The sequence below is a fragment of the Salvia splendens genome, chromosome 1 (genome assembly GCF_004379255.2).
Source record: "Salvia splendens isolate huo1 chromosome 1, SspV2, whole genome shotgun sequence".
Lineage (NCBI taxonomy): Eukaryota > Viridiplantae > Streptophyta > Magnoliopsida > Lamiales > Lamiaceae > Salvia > Salvia splendens.
Genome location: NC_056032.1, coordinates 44,739,948 through 44,758,257, shown reverse-complemented (window position 1 = coordinate 44,758,257; position 18,310 = coordinate 44,739,948). Strand labels below are relative to the sequence as shown.

The following is an 18,310-nucleotide window of genomic DNA, read 5'->3' as shown; positions in this document are numbered from 1 at the left end:
ATCCAATCATTTCAAAATCTAAGGGTGTAGATTTAGTTTTAGTTTTGGATTATGGTATTATAAACATTAAAAAATGACCCTAATATACTAATTTATTTAATTGTAATTGTAAGCTGAAAAAATAAATTTAATATTGGAATAGAAAAAGTTATTTGATCGTGTGCTTTAACAAAATGATTTTGGTATTTCTAGTTTAAGGTTTGGCTCGAGTCAAAGGTGACTCATTCCTTTAAATTTCCCGTTTATTTATTGAAATACTCAAATAAACGTATGAAATATTTAATCTATTAAAAAGTCTGTATATATATTTACAGATTACGAATAGAAACGCCGCAAAATCGATGGCTCTGCAATCTTCAATTCGTTGTGTTTTTTCTCAATTGCAACGCTGCGCTTCTCTCCAGCGTTCAGTCTTGCCCAAATTCTCGACCCCATTTCACAGAAATCTCTCTCTCCTCTTCTCCACTTCTCACAAGACTGCTTCCATTCGCCCACTCGCCGCCGCCAAAGGTAACTCTCAGCTCACGCCAGCCGTTTCACTAAAATTGTCTGTTTGATTAAGTAGAGTGAAAAAAGTTGAATCTTGTAATGCCCCAGTATGGAATTAGATAAAGAGGAAAAGAAGAAAACGTCAGTTGATAGCTTATCTTTTAATTATGTCGTTTCTTGCTGAAAATGTTTGGTAGTCAATAAAAATTAGAATCTATGTTTACATGAATATTTGATTGGTTGATGATAATAATACTACAGTGGTATATGAAGAACTAGTTTTTTCTTGATTATGAAGCCATTGTCAAATTATTGTTTTTTAATTTTGATAGAGAACACATTAGTACTGAACAAAGATGAGAGGTTGGGGGATGGAGAAGTGAGCTGTGCAGAGCCAGTTCCGAGTTCGAGCACAATTGCTGCGATTGTGACTTCGTTGGGTGGGCCAGCCGGTGCGGTGGGGATAGTCAGGTTGTCTGGTTCTTCAGCAGTCTCTATAGCTGGGGAAGTTTTTAGACCGATGTCAAGAAAGAGGAGAAAGGGCGGTCGTTGGTGGCCTAATAGCCATGTTGTTGAGTACGGTGAGGTTTTGGATTCACATGGCAACGTCATTGATGAGGTACACCTCGTGTTTTTGTTATCTATACATTGAGGGCGTGGATTAGTCCTACTTTTGTAATGATATGAGTGCTTTTAATTTTTCCAACTAGGTTTTGGTAGTTCCCATGTTGGCCCCAAAATCTTACACTCGCGAGGATGTCATTGAGCTTCAGTGCCATGGTAGTGAAGTGTGTCTGCGACGTGTGTTAAGGGCTTGCCTAGATGCTGGAGCGAGGCTTGCGGAACCAGGTCAAATTCTGTCTTCTTTTTATCTTAATTTTTATCTCGACTAACTATGATCTGTCGCTATATCCTTGATAATTCACTGGTTTGGTTGCAATTGGACCAAGCCAGTCGTGTCACTTTCTTAATGTTATGAATGGAATTGATATTATTCCTTCGGTATCTCAGGCGAATTCACTCTCCGGGCTTTTCTAAATGGCCGTCTCGATCTTTCTCAAGCTGAAAATGTGGGAAAACTTGTAACATCTAAGTCGATGGCTGCAGCAGATGCTGCATTGGCAGGATTACAGGTAACGTTTCATATTTCTTAGAATCCCTTTAGTTAATTTGGTTGAACTAATGATTTTGGATCTTCATCCTTTAAGTAGAGGCTCGTCAATCGTCATGGTTGGCATCTGAACACCTTTGAATTTTTATGTCCTGTTACAGGGAGGCTTCTCTTTCATGGTCAAATCATTAAGAGCTCAATGCATTGAGTTACTTACGGAGATTGAAGCCCGTCTAGATTTTGATGACGAGATGCCACCCCTTGACATTAACCTAGTTACCGATAGGATACATAAGATGCTGCAAGAAGTAGATGGTGCTCTGGAAACTGCCAATTATGACAAGCTTCTGCAGTCGGGAGTTCAGGTATTATATGGAATATAATAACCGGGATAGTTTTTATTTCATATGAAGAAATTGTTTATTAATTGTACATGACATTGTTCACTGATCTTGTTCAGATTGCTATTGTTGGCCGACCTAATGTTGGAAAATCGAGCCTTCTTAATGCTTGGAGCAAGGTATGATTCAGAGGCTTATATTTTTAGTATTCAATCTTTTTCTTCTTTTCAGTGATAGAAATTGATGAAAACTGTGAATGCACTTGACTTGATCCCTTTATGGCCATTTCTCTACTATGCCTGATCATGTAACGGTACATAAATGTTAGCATGCAGAGTGAGCGAGCAATTGTTACCAATATTGCGGGTACAACACGTGATGTGGTTGAAGCCAATGTTACTGTTGGCGGGATTCCTGTCACACTTCTTGATACAGCTGGTATAAGGGACACGGATGATGTGGTGGAAAAAATCGGTAAGTCAACTAACCTGCAACAGTTTTCTACTGATGAAAGTTGTCGAAGTTCAATTGAATGAAAAACAGTTGTGATGTTACCTATCAGCTTGATTTGTATAAGTTTCTTTCACTCCTTTATGAGTCTAATATATTGAGTTAAGCAGTATATTCTTGAAGATTTCATTGTGTTTCCCTGGTTAAGAATCCCTCAAATATCGAAGATTTACATGCTTTTTATGTCCTTCTCTGGTGTACTCAATTGTTCTGTACTCTGTTTATTTAAGGTGTTGAGAGGTCTGAAGCAGTTGCTATGGGTGCCGATGTCATTGTTATGACAGTAAGTGCGGCTGAGGGGTGGACTTCCGAGGATGACAGACTTCTTGAGAGAATTCATAGCAATAAGGTATCGTGAACTCTCTCTCTCGCTATTTGGCGTGTCGATGGTGTTTCTTGAATTATTATTTGAGATAGACTAACATTCTTTCACGCTGCACGTATGCTTAGTGTTTCTTTTCCCCTCGTAAATACAGATCGCGACTTCATCGACTTCTCCAGTGGTTCTTGTGGTCAATAAAATCGACTGTGTTTCATCTTGTGCGTGGGTAGACACTCTCTCAAGATCTTTCAGCAAGTACGTCTTCACCTGTGCCGTGACTGGTAAAGGGATCTCCGACTTGGAATCTGCAATCGTAGAGCTAGTTGGTCTGAACAAGATCCCTGCTGGGGGTCGCAAATGGACAGTAAATCAGGTCGGTTTTTATCAAAACTTTCATCCTCGTTTGCAACACCATTGTACATTACTTGGACTCGATTCTTGAAAAAATGGAAGAGAGTCCGTATTAAATGATAAATTTTGTGGTCATTATCAGAGGCAATGTGAGCAGCTCGTTCGGGCAAGGGAGGCGTTTGTGAGGCTGCAGGCGTCTATAGAGGAAGAGATCCCTCTCGATTTTTGGACTATTGATCTCAGAGAAGCAGCCATGGCTCTTGCACAAATAAGCGGAGAAGACATCTCAGAAGAAGTCCTGTCAAACATTTTCGGCAAATTCTGCATCGGTAAATAGTCGGGGTTCGAGGTTTTTTTAAACGAAAATTGAGTATTAGAGACACATCTTCATTACAAATGCATTTCTTAGTCAGATCAGTTTGTCATAGTCTGCATTACAAAAAACACAATAATTATTGTGATGCTATGCAAGAAAAGAATTCAAATAATGAACGAATTTCGGTTATTTCATGGGCCGTGTTGCTTTGCCCTCATCCGGCTTCCCCAGCTCCCATCTCCCTGCTCGTCTCTGTTACATGACCGTCTCCTCAGCTCCGAGAGCTGGCCTTCCCACTTACCCCTCGTTTCTGACCTATCCGTTTTCTGAGATTCTTGATCCAGCAGGTTCGCGTACGTCTTCTGCAGCTCAACAAACATGCGCGTGGATTCTTCCCTCAAGGACGGGTCACACACGTCGGGATGGTAACGGAGAGCCAGTTTCCGGTATGCTTTCTTCAATTGATCTGCATCCACCCTCGTAGTTTTAAGAGCCGATATCTCTTGCATAAACTCTTTGCTAGTAATAGCCGTACAAGAAATAGGTCCAAATTTCCGCTGCCCTCGCACACCTTCCCGATAGGAGAATGTTAGAGGACTGATAACGCTCGTCATAGTGAAGGCGCCGATAGTGAAACAAAGTTGAGAATTTAGGTCGAAAATCGATCTTTCTCGAGCAATCTTTGTCGAAACACCATAGTTATATAGTGAATGTTTGGGTTATGCTGGGATTTGGACACGGTTTTGACCATCTCTTGTTGAAGAAAATTACTTGGTTCTTTTCACCATTTTTTTATTATCATATTTTAAAGATATTTGACGATATATCCTAAATCCTAGGGTTTGGAGTTTATTGTGATAGTTGAGCCTAACCTCGATTTCTCCAAAGGTGTCTTTCCTATTTGATATTGAACCGAGCAACGGTTCCCTATTTACTCCTGACTATAGTGACTCGAACCCCCGACGCTAGAGAAACATCTTCATATTTGTGACACATGTACGAAAGATCACTTCCTCTTTTTCTAGTATAAATTTCGGTACAATTATTTGATAACACATGTAGGTCACCTTGGACCGGACAGCTCGACCGCGTCTAAATTTGTTGTTGAGTCGATGGCCCAATCGTAATTCAGGCGAGAAGCATGTTCGACCTCTTGCCTGTGAGCCTCGGCCTTCAGCCATTCGTCCCATTTATCGCCTAGCCCGTCGCCTTCTAATATTCTAACCACTTCGGACATCTTAGGCCGGTCCACCGATGAGCCTTGCGTGCATAGGACAGAGACCTTGATCAACAGCTCGACTTCTGATTCAATGCAATCGCTCTGCATATTGGGATCGACCATCTTTTTAAACTTCTTCTCTTTTAGAAGTCCCTTGACCTGAATGATGTGTTCGCTACTTAGCGTTGTAAAGATTCAAGAATTCTCGTTTGGCAGTGCGTAAACGTAGAACTCATAGATGATATCTCAAAACGGAATGGCCTAGCATCTATATATTCGTTTCATTTTACTTATGAAAATGCATCATTTCTATGTATCCATTGTAACTCGAAACTAATGGGAAAAAAAGGAGATTACGTACCCAATCTAGCAACAAAACATCGTCGTCCTTGGCAAAGCGAGCCAGATCGAACGCCTTCCGTCCGGTTATCAGCTCAAGAAGCATAATTCCGTATCCGTAAACATCGGTTTTCTCAGATGATTTTCCGGTGGATATGTACTCTGGAGCGATATGTCCCATGGTGCCACAAACAGAAGTTGTCACGTGGGTATCCTTATAATTCATAAGTTTAGCCATACCAAAATCTCCCACAACTGCCTCAAAATCCTTGTCTAGCAAGATGTTAGCAGCCTTGACGTCGCGATGAATGATCTTATGCTCGCAGCTTTCATGCAAATACGACAGGCCTCGTGCGGAACCGAGGGCGATATGCTTCCTAGTAAGCCAATCTAGCGACGGCCTCGGCGGCTCATTTGGTTGACGTTCTACAGTGGATGAACATGGATGAGTTTAGGTTCTTAAAATCGAAGTATTACCGATCAACAAAATGTTGCAGGTAGAAAACCTGTTCGTAAACATGATGCAACGCTCCCATTAACCATATACGGATAAACGAGCAATCGTTCTGTCGGGCTCATACAAAAGCCATAAAGTCTAAGAAGATTCCGGTGCACTGCCAAACTTATCATCTCGACCTCCGATAGAAACTGGAGCTCTCCGCCGGAAGTCCTCCCATCCTTGAGTCTTTTAACAGCAACGAGCGAGCCATCGACAAGACGTCCTTTATACACCTTTGCGAAGCCGCCTGTCCCCAAAAGATTTTCCTTGCTGAAACTGTCAGTCGCGACTTGCAGCTCTCGAAGAGAGAATCTCTTGAGCTGTCCGAGATGTACTTCGGGATCCTCATCCGCTGCAACGCAATCGGATAAGTGCACGCGAAACAACAAGATTATTCCATATTCGCAGAGTTAACATTTTCGAATCAAACCAGAGACAGACCTGGTACATCGAAGTAATATTCTTCTGGTTTTCTGCTCCGACACCGCCATGCAATGGCGATTGCCGGTGCAGCTAATAGCAGAGCAGCGCCAGCCGCAACTCCTCCAGCAATGGCTCCCGTCATACTATTTCCTCCTGCATTTACATTTATACAAAGCAACTCAATCTTACGAGGCCTGTCTAGTACTCCCTTCGTCCCAAAAAATAGTTTCATTTTGCCATTTTAGAAACGTTTTCACCACACATTACTCTACTGACACTCCTTTAACTATTTTTTCTTTAACTTTCCCCTACTTTATTAATTTCGTATTAAAACTTATGTAAAAAAGCTGTATTGTTAAACTAGGAATACCTCGGGATGGCGGAATAATCGGAGGGGGCGGAGAAAACAGAGGCGATCCCGGGCATGGCTGTCCAATGACAGGGCCACACAGGTTTGAATTATTTTCGAAACTGCAACGCACAAAGGTAAAATGGTAACTCTCACTTATATGGTATCGAAACTACAAACACACATCTCTGAGTGATTGGAATACCTAATTGGCGTGAACAATGAAAACGAGCCATTATCCGGAACCACACCCGAAAGGTGGTTGTTCGAAAAATCCCTGCAGGAATTCGCAATGATAAAAACCGAAAAACAAGTATTTTAGACGAACTGGGGAGACTCACAAGACTTGTAGAGACGAAAGGTTGGTCAATGACATAGGGATGGAACCCGTGAAGCTGTTTTTGTTTAGCCGGCTGTCCTTACAACGAACATATCAGCAAACTATGTTTTTGAATAGAAACAGAAATCTCTTTCCTCGACTAGACTTACAGGGAACGCAGCTTGGAGAGCAGCCCCAACGTTTCAGGAATGGAACCGGTAAAATTGTTCATGTACAGGTCCAGACTCTCCAAATTATTTATGTCTCCGAGTGCATCAGGAACTGCCCCGCTGATCTTGTTGTTATACAATGCCCTGTAAAAATATGATCGAGAATCTTTACGTTAACACACAAGTTTATGCATTGGTTGGAAATAAGATACGAAAACGAGCCGATGCAAACACAAAACAAGGCAAGGCTTACAAGTACTTCAAATTCTTCAATAGGCCAAGCTGTGGGACTAATTCACCAGACAAACCAGAGTTCCCTAGATCACTGAAGGCAGAGTCGAACGAAGCATGATTAGACCAACGAGACGAGGGGTAGTAGTAGGAGGAGGAGGAGGAACAGATTCTTACAGTCTCTCCACGATGAGGTTGGCGTTGCAGGTGACGTGGAACCAAGTGCACGGGTCGGCATGGGTCGGGTCCCAGGTTCTGAGCTCGTTGTTCGGATCTTGTAAGCTTGTCTTAAGGCTTTGCAAGGCATCACCTATTCAGACAGACATGAAATAGAAACAAGATATACGAGACAAAATCCAAAAGAAATAAACCAAATAAAGATGAAAGAAAGAACACAGACTTTCCGTATTAGCAGAAATATGCACCACCAACAAGATCAACCAAACCACACTCCATCTCTCCATCATCACCACCACATATACATACAAGAAACTGTATCTATAGCTAAAACACAGATGCCATTATCCCTCAATCAGGGCTAAAGCTTTGATTTTTTTTTTCTTTTACTTTTTCAACACTTACTGATAGAGCTTCTCCATAGTGGAGTTATAGTGTCATGTCATATCACTGCCTTCGTCAATTTTAACTTCCTTTGTTACAAGCAAATCATTTTCAATTTCGTACAAAGTTGCCCCAATCGTATGAAAAAGTAAAAGGAGGAAACAGGAAAGAAATGGATAAAAAGATATGAGAAAAAGAAAAACAGTGGGAAAAAGGGAAAATTGATTAGAGGTTAGCTAACTAGTGGTCTCGTACTACTTTTTTTTTATCATTTCTCGGCCCATGAAATGTATCTCGGCATATTTATATATGTCAAGATTAAATTGTACGTATCTTGCAATTATCCATTTCACTTTCACATGTTCAACTAATTTAATGCTAAATATGGTCTAATTTAACTTATTTCATTGCAGATTTTATTATTATTATTATTATTATTATTATTATTATTATTATTATCTTGTTGAATTTGAAATTTAATAGAACCTATTTGTATTTACCATTTTATCTTCCATATTAACTCCACTTATTTCCCAATTCACTTTGTGACCTTTATATTTATTTTTGAGTATTCTCCTTTACGACTTAAATTGTTACGTGGGGATTCACTTTGTGACCTTTTTATTAATTTTTTGGAAAATTTTATGACATAAATCGTTACGTGGGACAACTCTTTTGATACTTTATGAAATAAAGCTTTAAGAAATATTTATAAGTGGAATGATAAATGAAAATGTGATGGGGGCACCGCACAATAGAGTAGGTAGGGTAATACAGTGCAAATTATTTATAATATATAAAAGATAACATTGATTAAAAACAAGTTCACATGATTCACATATAATAATTTATACACATTAACTTTTCCTAATATATTATAAGTACATACTTTTCACCCCTTTCTTCATAACCACTTTGTTCATAAACTCATATTCAAAATTAAAGATGCCAGATTTCTGAACCAAATAGGGAAATTGATTATCCAAACCATCACATACTATGTTTATGTTCCATAGAAATTAGGTAAAGGGTCTTATAAATTTTATTTATGTTAATTAGGGCTAATAGTCATAAAATACACAAACTATAGCCCAATTCAAGTCTTTACCACCAGATTTGAACGTGGTGAAAAATGCAGAGACTCTTAGTATTTACACACTACTACCTAAATTCTTGTGGCAAAATATAAATGTATCACTTAGACTTGGTATGGAGGAAGTATAATATGAGAGATAGCAACGTAAAAAGTGAAATTAATGAATAAAAGTATTTTTTGTTTTCATGCAATCCATTACAAAAGTATGCAAATCATTTAAAAAAATAAAATTATGAATGGCTCTTAGCTTGGACCGGACAACTCGACAGCGTGTAAATAATCGGTCGAGTCAGCGATCCATTCGGAAGTCGGGTGACGACCAAGTTCGACCTACCACTAGTTTCATACATAAGTCCTACTATAATTTTTGGAGAATAATGTTTATTGATACCACTAGTAATTTTTTGTGATTTTTGATAGTTTTCTGATTGTGTTTTTGCGTTGATTGATTTCTGAATTTGTTGAAAATTTCTGCGGTGGATTTCAAAAAACATTTTGCATAATTAATGTGTTATTTTCATTGAATATTTTTGTAATTTAAGTCCTAATTAACTTTAATTTTGTGCTGTCACGCAACGAAAATTCGGTTTTCGTCAGCTCCAAATACCACTTCACATGCCATGCTAAATTGTTGTAAATTGTTAGTCAACTCGGTCCCATAAAAATAAAGAATTTGGAAGCAATACAAATTTTAAGTATGAAATTGACAAAGTATAAAAAATATGGAAATATAAAAATAATTAAAATATTTTTAGTTGAGAATAATGTTCATATCATTAGAAAAAAAATACTAGTACCAAAAATTAAAGTAATCTGATTTTGTAAGGACGTAAAAAAATGGCTGGACTAGTTTTAGGACATAATGAATATTTTGTAACATTAATTCACAACTACACAATAATATTCAGGGTTATAAATTGTTTGTTAAGGCGAGAATATCCCATTAAACAAGACAATTTATGTTAATGGAGTATTAAGTTTGGTAACCGGTCTGGTCGTGAAATGTCCAATTCAAATGATAACACTACATATATTATTGATTGTGATTTTTCGTAAAATTTATCTTATATGGAATTAAACAGCTGTCAACTTCTACACTTATGAATTTAGTTTTAAATTCGTCAATTAAAGACTAATCAGTCATTTAAGCAAATTCTTTTAATCTAATTACCCTTTTATCGTCGTAGATTATTTTGCTATCTTTAAAAGTTTTTAGTAACTTGGTATTACTTATTATGGGAAAATATGAGAAAGGAAAACATGTACTCCCTATAATCGTTAAAATTGCGATAGATCAAATATTTAATCTTAATTTAATTTAGATCAAGACATAATGTAAAAAAATAATAATTTGATAATTTAACTAATATTTAACTGCACTGTAAAATTTCCATTAATCTAGTTGTAAACTAATTATTCATTTTCTTGGTTACAAAAGGTGCTCAAATATTCCCTCCATCATACAAAAAAAAATAAATTTAATTGCATCTAAGGGCATCCATTATAAAACTATGCAAATCATTTCAAAAAAATAGAATTATGAAGGCATCTTAGCTTGGACGGGACAACTCAACCGCGTGAAAATATTCGGTCGAGTCGGCGATCCAATCGGAAGTTGGGTGAGGAGCGAGTTCGACCTACTGCCTATGAGCCTCGGCCTTCAGCCATTCGTCCCATTTCTTGGCCAGCTGCTGCCCGTCGCCTTTTAGCATCCTCACCACTTCCGACATCTTAGGCCGGTCCATTGAGGATCTTTGATCGGCGATCCAATCGAAAGTCGGGACAGGATCTTTGCGCGTCCAAATAATGTTGAAAGAAAAACTAGATCACTTTCTTTTAACTCTACTTTGTTCATTAATTCATAGTCCAAATTAAAGATGCCAAATTCATCAACCAAGTAGGGAAATTGACTATCCATTTATCATATATATTTAGGCATAACTAACTTAACTATGTTCCACATAATTGAGGTAAAATCTATGCTATTTGTTTTATAATTTTAACTAAGGCTAATAGTCAGAAAGTACACATCAATTTCCACATTTAAACATTAAAGTATATTATGGAGATATTAAATTATACATGTTTAGTGCAATTTTAAATGATGATGAGATTCTACGACAGTTAGTATTGAAATAACAAGTCAACACATCCAAAAAAATGTCATTTTGATGATTAATTGGTGGACTTTAATTTTATATTTAGTTTGATTTTTTTTTAATATATTTTGTGACTAAACAAATTCATTTTGATACATTTACATGTCACCTTATATTAAAGCAACATTGTTTTGAACATTTTGGCATATCACTTTGAATTCATTCTATGTAAAATTTAATTTTTCGAGAAATTGACTAGTAATCTAAAAGTTTATGTAATGCTACTATTTTCTACCATATTCAAATTCATTGATAAAGATTGTAATTGGCCTATAATTAATGTAGTACTCCATTTTCGACTATTAGCCATTTTAAGTATTACTCCAAAATCATTACACAGAAGGCCCATGATTAATAATTTTGGGCTAATTGAGATCCATTAAGAATTAAATTAAAATTCAAATAACCACTCAATAAACCCTACCCACAAATCCAATTTCCACCCAATTATTCCCATCCCTCCCATCGCCGCCGTCGCTCTCCCCAGTCTCTACGATGGTGGCCGCCGGAAAAAAGACGGTACACCTTCCACTTTCTATATTTAAGCATTCATATATGTGTGTAATGTTATATGTATTTGATGCTATCCATAGATTTAACTATTTGGATTAATGTGCGATAATGGAATTTGATTCGGTTAAAAATTGGAAAATTGCAGAAGAAGACTCATGAGAGCATCAACAACAGGCTGGCTCTTGTGATGAAGAGTGGGAAATTCACTCTTGGATACAAAACTGTGCTCAAGACGCTCAGGAGTTCCAAAGGTTTCATTTTTGTTTGTTTTAGGGCACGAATATTATTCATTTTTTTGCAAACTATGTTCATTGCTGTTTGAAGAATCTGTTATAATGAATTAGGGAAAAATTTATGGCAGGTAAATTGATATTGATTTCCAACAACTGCCCACCGTTGAGGAAGTCTGAGATTGAGTACTATGCAATGCTTGCTAAGATTGGTGTTCATCATTACAATGGGAGTGAGTTTCTTCCCCCCTTTTAGTTTATTTTAGGTTGGTTTACATTATTTTCATTCATGAAGTATGAGGTGTTGAATTCCAATGGTTTTAGCAATATTTGTAGCTGAATTAGGAAATTTTCTTTATTGTGCCTTTTATTTGTAAGTTCTCTTAACTAATCATATCTTTTGCTAGCTAAACATTAAGTTATTCAAGAAATTTGTATCGAATGCACGATGTTTCTATTAGATGACCCATTTCTTTCAGTTTTTTCTTTCAGCTCCATAAGTTTCTTCCCTCAAATTCATTTCATTGTGTGATCATTTTTGCTTTTGCATCTAAAAGAGACATAGGATCCTGAACGTGGATTGTGATCAGTTTAACATTTCATTATGTCCCTCAAGTTGTTTCCTTTTTTGCATTTTACTATTGTCGAGCATCCTGATGTGTTGCTATCTGTAGTATATATCTAGTGTAGTAACTTAATGACTTGTGTATAATGCCTGAAGTGCGAATGCTATTCAATCCAGTTCCACAGGTCTCTTTCCTCTAATACATTTGATTGTGTGATCATTTTTGCATTTGCATCCAAAAGAGATGCACTCCATTCACATAGATGTTTGCTATCATTTTAACTTGTGATAATTTTCCACGGTTGTAGAAACTTAATTCATGTTCTGTTCTTTATGTCTTGCTTTTGACTAATTGGTAAGATGTTGATCGGCTGCTATGTTCTTGTCTGCCAAAGTTGTTTCCTCATTCCTTTTACCACCATCGAGCATTGAACATCTGTTTAGTTCCATTCTTTGCTCACCTATGGCTTTTTCTGCGTAGACAATGTTGATCTCGGGACGGCATGTGGGAAGTACTTCCGTGTTTCATGCCTCAGCATAGTTGACCCAGGTATAACACTTATGTTTTCTATATGCACATCTGCCCATTGATTATATTCCTAGTAAAAATCGAGCTCTTGAGCAGAATTATCCAAGTCATGATGTGTTCCTGAATTTTATTTTTCAGGTGACTCCGACATCATAAAAAATTTGCCCGGAGATCATTGAAGACGTAGGATTGGAACTACATTATTCTCTCTTGTTGCTTAGGATCCTTTGATGTTTGAAATTTTGCTTTGCTAGAAAATCGTTGTGGTAGAACCAAGTTTTATTTTCGAGTTTTGACTTCATCATGGTTAAGGCTTACCAATATATAAATTGAATGTTTTTCAACCTGTTTCTGTTGATCACCGTGTTGCAATAACCATAACTTTGATATTTTTTTATTATACTAGCAAGAAAAAATATTGGGGAATTAAGATACATCATATTAAAAAATGATTTATCAAGAAAATTCCACTAGATTGAAGATATGGTAGTCTAATAGGAGTAGTATTAGTATTTTCTCACTTATTTCCTTGCCAATTGAAGAATTGAATCGATATAGGCTTCATTTTGTACCACTTCTAGGACAAGAGCAATGATCAATTGCGAAATTCTAGTGAAATTCTAGCAACATGAAAATCCCACAGTCACACCTAACTTTGGGGGCTGAATCTCCCGTAGCTTTGCAAGGGAAGGTCGTGCTTGTAAGTATGTAAGAACGACAGCACCGAGAATCAAGCCTCGTACTCTTTTGCACATTGTTGGTTGGGTCAAGTGGAACACTTTTCTTGAGTAGGAGTATCCTAGCAATTGAGCATTGGGTTAGAAACTCTTTTGATTATTTGAACGCACCAACTTGTTATGAAATTGCACTCGCAACCTCGAGAGTTGGGCAGAAGGGAAGGAAAAGCGGCTCCTAGCTAAAGGTAGCTTGCTCGCCCAGGAGGCAATGCGGATCTCTTACTCCGCGTTCATAATAAAATAAAATAATAGTATAAACATGAGCAATTTTAACCCGTGATACTACAAAATAAAATTGAATATTTACTCTTCGTTTAATTAGATTAATTAATTTCAAGAAATAGTTAAACTATTGGGAGTACTTTTCTAAAATAAAAAAGAGGTCCGCAATTTTCCCGGCTTAAATCTTCCATGAAATAAATTCATAGCTCAAAAAGCTCTAATCTTTTCCTATGGCGGTTCTAATCCTACGCCGGAATCTGGTCTCCATCTTCTCCAGCCACAATTCCTCTCTTCTCAAATCCCCCTTCTCTCTCTTCTTCTCCACCGAGACCGCAAACCAGCCCTTAAACGCCGCCGCACTCTCTAAATTCCTAATCAAAAAGCACAATTTCTCCCCCCGCCGCGCACGTTGCGTCTCTATCCCGCCTCAGAAACCATGAAAACGCCGACGCGGTCCTCTCATTCCTCAAACAAATCGGCTTCTCCAACGCTCAATTAGAGAAAATCCTCAAAACTTCCCCCCATTTCCTCTCCTCCAACCTCGATTCCAACATCAAGCGCAAATTCGAGGCATTCCAAACCCTAGGGTTCACCTCCGCCGAAGTCGTCGAGATAATCACCCGCCAATCGCGTGTTCTCAACCACAGCGTGCCTCGAATCTCCTCCTCCGTCTCCACCCTGATTGAGGTCTTCGGATCCACCGCCGTCGCGGCGAAGTTTCTCAAGGCGTCGGGGACATTCCTCTGCGACATGGAGAGCACTCTAATCCCCAATGTTGAGTACCTAAAAAGCTGCGGCGTGCCGATGGCGCAGATCATCCAGCTCACGACCTCGCCGCAGCTCTTCCTCCACAAGCCGGAGAATCTGAGGAAATTCGTGGAGAAGGCGGACGCAATGGGGTCAGAGAGGGGCTCCAAGAGCTTCATCTACGCGGTGAGGGCGGTGAGCTCGATGAAGAGCGAGAGCTGGGAGCTGAAATTGGGGACTCTCCGCGAGCTAGGGTATTCGGAGGAGGATATAATGCGGGCGTTCAGGAGCTCGCCGAAGGTGTTCACTTGTTCGAGGCGGAAGATAAGGAGAGTGGCGGAGGTGCTGCTGGAGACGGGGAGGTATGATAGGGCAATGATTGCAAAGACGCCGTGTGTGTTTCAGTATAGTATTGAGAAGAGGCTGATTCCGAGGTTGGGGGTTTTGAGGGTTTTGGAGAAGAAGGGCTTGATTGAGAATTGGCCGAGTATTGCTTCGATGGTGCTGTATACGGATGTGGAGTTTTTCGAGAGATTTGTGGCGCCGTATTTAGATAAAATTGTTGATGAAGTTGGTGATTCGTGGAGTTCGTTTAGTCGTGTATGAGTTAACTTGATTGATTCAGTTGTTGTGATTCTTCTTTGATTGTTTAGGTTGGGAGTTTTTGTATGTCGAATGGACAATGGCTATGTGACTTTTTTGGTGCTAGATAGATCATTTCGTCGCGCTTCTGTTTGGTTGTTGTGATTCTTAGATCATATTGGTTCTTGATTGGTTAGGTTTAGAGGTTTTTGAGTATGGCTATGCTAATTGTTGAATCAACAGTGGAAACTTGTGGATTTGATCAATGGAAGTGTTGTGAATCTTGGATCATTTCGATTTCTTGATTGTTTAGGTTTGGAGTTGTCTGAGTAGGGTTGTGTAAATTGTCGAATCAACAATGGCTATATGACTTTGTTGGTGCCTAGTTAGATCATTTGATCACATTCATGATACTTGTATCATGTTGGTTTCTTGATAGTTTAGTTGAGAGGCTTCTTTTGGTGGCTAAATCATTTGTTCTTGCTGCAAAAGATTGGAGGGGTGTAGATTATCCAATGTGGTAAAATCTGATAATTTTGGTTCCTTCATTGTTTATTCCAAGAGATTTTTTAAGATGGATGGCTATAAATTATAATGAGTTTTTTGGTGTCTAGATCATATTTGCTCTTGTTGTGAATTGCTGAAAGATTGAAGAGATGTAGGTAATATAATGGGGTAAAATCAGTTAAATTTGATTAATGAAGTTGTTGTGGAGGTGTTGGGAGGTATGATCGGATGAGCATTGCGGAGACGCCTGGTGTGTTTCTGTACACCTCGGAAAAACGGATATGTCATATATGGCCGCGGTTGAAGATTTTGAGAGTGGTGGAAGAGAGAAGAAGATGATGAGTAGGGACTGGTATCTTTCTTCGACTGCAATTTTTTCTTATCAATTTTTGGAATTTGTATGAAATGTGTTTGAAAATTATGATATGGTGTTTTTATCTCAGTGATTAATACATTCAGATGTGAATGAGTTGGTTTCTTTCTTTGATGGTAATTTTTCTATTAGTTATACAGTTTTGGAATTTTATAAATGTGTTAATTTAGGGCCGGCTAAATATACCGTAATATCGAAATACCGCACTTATCGTACCGAAAAAATACCGAATTTGTTGTATACCGCAAGTTGTGGTACGGTATGATACCGTGCCCATAGATTTCGGTACAGTAAAGGTATAGATTTTCCTATACCACGGTATACCTCAATATACCGCATTTACGATATTTGCCAAAAATTCGATACCTATGCATTTAAAATTTATATAAAAAATAGTTAATATGTTAAAATCCCTAACCTTATTTTCATATTTTAGTTCAGCTGCCCCCAACCCAAACACACACGCAGAGATGCAAATCAAGTCAATTGTATAGATTTGATTGTGGTGTAGTTTTAATCTTTTGGACATTATTTAAATAGGTGAAATTATATTTTAAATATTTGGCTATAATAGAATTTTTTTGGTACGAAACACAAGTATTACGGTATGCCATACTTTATTTTGGTATATCGTACTCGGTATGCCATACCTTATTTTGGTATAACGTAAAAGTATGATATACCGCAATACGGTATAGTATACCACATAGATGGTACGGTTACGGTATCGGAAATAATCATACCGAATTTTTCGGTATACCGCATTGCGGTATACCGAAGAATTCGGTAAAGTATAGGTATTACATTTTCTCATATCGCAATTTGCGGTACGGTATGCGGTATGACATTCTCGGTGCGGTATACCGTACAATGCCACCCCTATGTGTTATGATACAGTGTTTTGCGGTATACCGAAAAATTCGGTAAAGTATAGGTATTACATTTTCTCATATCGCAATTTGTGATACGGTATGCGGTATACCGTACCGTGCCGGATCTCAATTTTATATGGGCCGGATCTCATTTTAGATAGTCAATTGTATAGTAGTAGTAGTAGTAATTTATATGGGCCGGATCTCATTTTATATTTCAATGCATGTTCAAAAAAAATATACTTCTAAAGTCTAAAATACCAAATATTTTTCAAATATAACACCCCGATCAAAAATTCATCTACCCCACTTTTAATAATTTGAGCTTAATACCAGCTACCAATAAGAAACTGTTCGTACGCTTAGGGCTTGAAATTTGTTCATCATTCGAATAAATATCTCATTTTAATTTCTCACAGATTTTCAAAAATATAAAATAAAATGAGTGAAAAATGGCTCATACTTGTATATAATAGTTTTATAAGTGAAATGCATTAGTGAACTATATAGTCTAATTATCAAAAATAGTGAAAATGAAACTAAATATTTAATGGTTGACATTCTAAAAAAAACTAAGATATAACTAATGGTGGATGAATAAGGTACTCTCTTTGCACTGTCAATTTTTGTCGTGTTATTTTATGTATAAATATGGGCATGTATAGTAAAGACATTTTGCCCCTTTTACTATAGGTTTAGTCCTAATATTTACTAATGTGATACTACTATTTATTGTCACAATCTATATTACTGAAACTGAACTGCATTTAGACAAATAGCTTTCACATAGCGCTGTTACCATTTAAAACCACACTAATATACTTATGTACTAATTACCATAAATGTAATTCGTTTAAGATAGAGTCTACACGTTTTCAAGTATCAGCATACAATGTACGAATAGCTGTCAGCATCACTCTTTTTTCCACCCCACCACACACCCATGCAAAAAAATCTCCATAAAAACCCCTCCACTCACCTATTAGCTCCAAACCATAAAATTAAAACTTTATACATCGAAAAAAAAAACAAAATTTTTCTTTTTATTCTCCATTTCTTTCACTAATCAAATATCCATGCATAATCAAGAACTCGGCGACTACCTCGGCGTCGAGAGCTGCACCGATTTCACATCCGATATAGCTCCGATCACCTCCCGCAGCAGCGGGAGCAGCTGTCCCCGGCGCACCAGGCGGAGCGACGCGACGGAGTACCCGCCGCCGATCGCTCTGCTTGCGCGTGCGGACAATCAGCCGTCGCACGTGCCGTGGGTGATGAGGAAGCACCGCACGAGCGACGGGCGGCTGGTGATCACGGAGGAGAGAGCGCGGCGCCGCGAGAATTTTAAGGCGCACCGCTTCGACGGCCGCCTGGTTCTCAGCCTGATTCCGGCGGCGGAGGAGGAGGTGGAGGGAGGAGGAGAGGAGGAGATCGGTTTTCCGGGGAATGTGGCTGATTCCGGAGAGGAAATCGAAGCTAGGGATAAGAGAATTGGTACTCCGGTGGCAGTGGCGGCGGAGGTTTATATCGAAGTGGAGCCTTGCGGCGGTTTTGGGGTAGCGATGGCCGGATTTAGGCCGCCGGTTCATACTTAGAATATGAGAGTATTAGTATTTTTTTAAAAAAAA

The 18,310-nt window shown here is 38.3% G+C and overlaps 6 protein-coding genes across 7 annotated transcripts; 4 read left to right on the top strand and 2 right to left on the bottom strand.

Moving 5' to 3' along the window:
* The first annotated feature begins 242 nt into the window (after window positions 1–242).
* Window positions 243–3,629, top strand: LOC121754854 (tRNA modification GTPase MnmE). Its single transcript, XM_042150150.1, has 10 exons — window positions 243–510; window positions 822–1,108; window positions 1,200–1,338; window positions 1,501–1,622; window positions 1,762–1,965; window positions 2,061–2,120; window positions 2,277–2,415; window positions 2,682–2,800; window positions 2,928–3,146; window positions 3,267–3,629. The coding sequence occupies exons 1-10, from the start codon at window positions 342–344 to the stop codon at window positions 3,459–3,461; spliced, it is 1,653 nt and encodes a 550-aa protein (XP_042006084.1). The 5' UTR covers window positions 243–341; the 3' UTR covers window positions 3,462–3,629.
* Window positions 3,630–3,631: 2 nt separating this feature from the next.
* Window positions 3,632–4,054, bottom strand: LOC121792565 (chaperone protein dnaJ 20, chloroplastic-like). Its single transcript, XM_042190561.1, has one exon. The coding sequence runs from the start codon at window positions 4,052–4,054 to the stop codon at window positions 3,632–3,634; it is 423 nt and encodes a 140-aa protein (XP_042046495.1).
* A 383-nt stretch (window positions 4,055–4,437) lies between these two features.
* Window positions 4,438–7,816, bottom strand: LOC121754841 (LRR receptor kinase SERK2-like). 2 transcript variants are annotated; one of them, XM_042150137.1, is made up of 11 exons: window positions 7,390–7,815; window positions 7,167–7,299; window positions 7,012–7,083; window positions 6,759–6,902; window positions 6,611–6,682; window positions 6,475–6,546; window positions 6,291–6,391; window positions 5,939–6,073; window positions 5,505–5,849; window positions 5,021–5,424; window positions 4,438–4,818 (listed from the first exon to the last, which is right to left on the bottom strand). In XM_042150137.1, exons 1-11 carry the CDS (start codon window positions 7,454–7,456, stop codon window positions 4,504–4,506), a joined length of 1,860 nt encoding a protein of 619 aa, XP_042006071.1. In that variant the 5' UTR covers window positions 7,457–7,815; the 3' UTR covers window positions 4,438–4,503. The 2 variants fall into 2 exon arrangements, with proteins under 2 accessions (XP_042006071.1, XP_042006075.1); XM_042150141.1 differs by lacking the exon at window positions 6,611–6,682 and having other exon boundaries at window positions 7,390–7,816.
* A 3,389-nt stretch (window positions 7,817–11,205) lies between these two features.
* LOC121801587 (60S ribosomal protein L30-like) lies at window positions 11,206–12,986 on the top strand. Its single transcript, XM_042201110.1, has 5 exons — window positions 11,206–11,324; window positions 11,464–11,569; window positions 11,680–11,781; window positions 12,595–12,663; window positions 12,781–12,986. Exons 1-5 carry the CDS (start codon window positions 11,301–11,303, stop codon window positions 12,819–12,821), a joined length of 342 nt encoding a protein of 113 aa, XP_042057044.1. The 5' UTR covers window positions 11,206–11,300; the 3' UTR covers window positions 12,822–12,986.
* An 800-nt stretch (window positions 12,987–13,786) lies between these two features.
* Window positions 13,787–15,400, top strand: LOC121801576. The gene has a single exon (XM_042201099.1). It carries the CDS (start codon window positions 14,352–14,354, stop codon window positions 14,952–14,954), a length of 603 nt encoding a protein of 200 aa, XP_042057033.1. The 5' UTR covers window positions 13,787–14,351; the 3' UTR covers window positions 14,955–15,400.
* A 2,358-nt stretch (window positions 15,401–17,758) lies between these two features.
* On the top strand, window positions 17,759–18,277 carry LOC121792558. The gene has a single exon (XM_042190553.1). The coding sequence runs from the start codon at window positions 17,759–17,761 to the stop codon at window positions 18,275–18,277; it is 519 nt and encodes a 172-aa protein (XP_042046487.1).
* The last annotated feature ends 33 nt before the right edge of the window (window positions 18,278–18,310 follow it).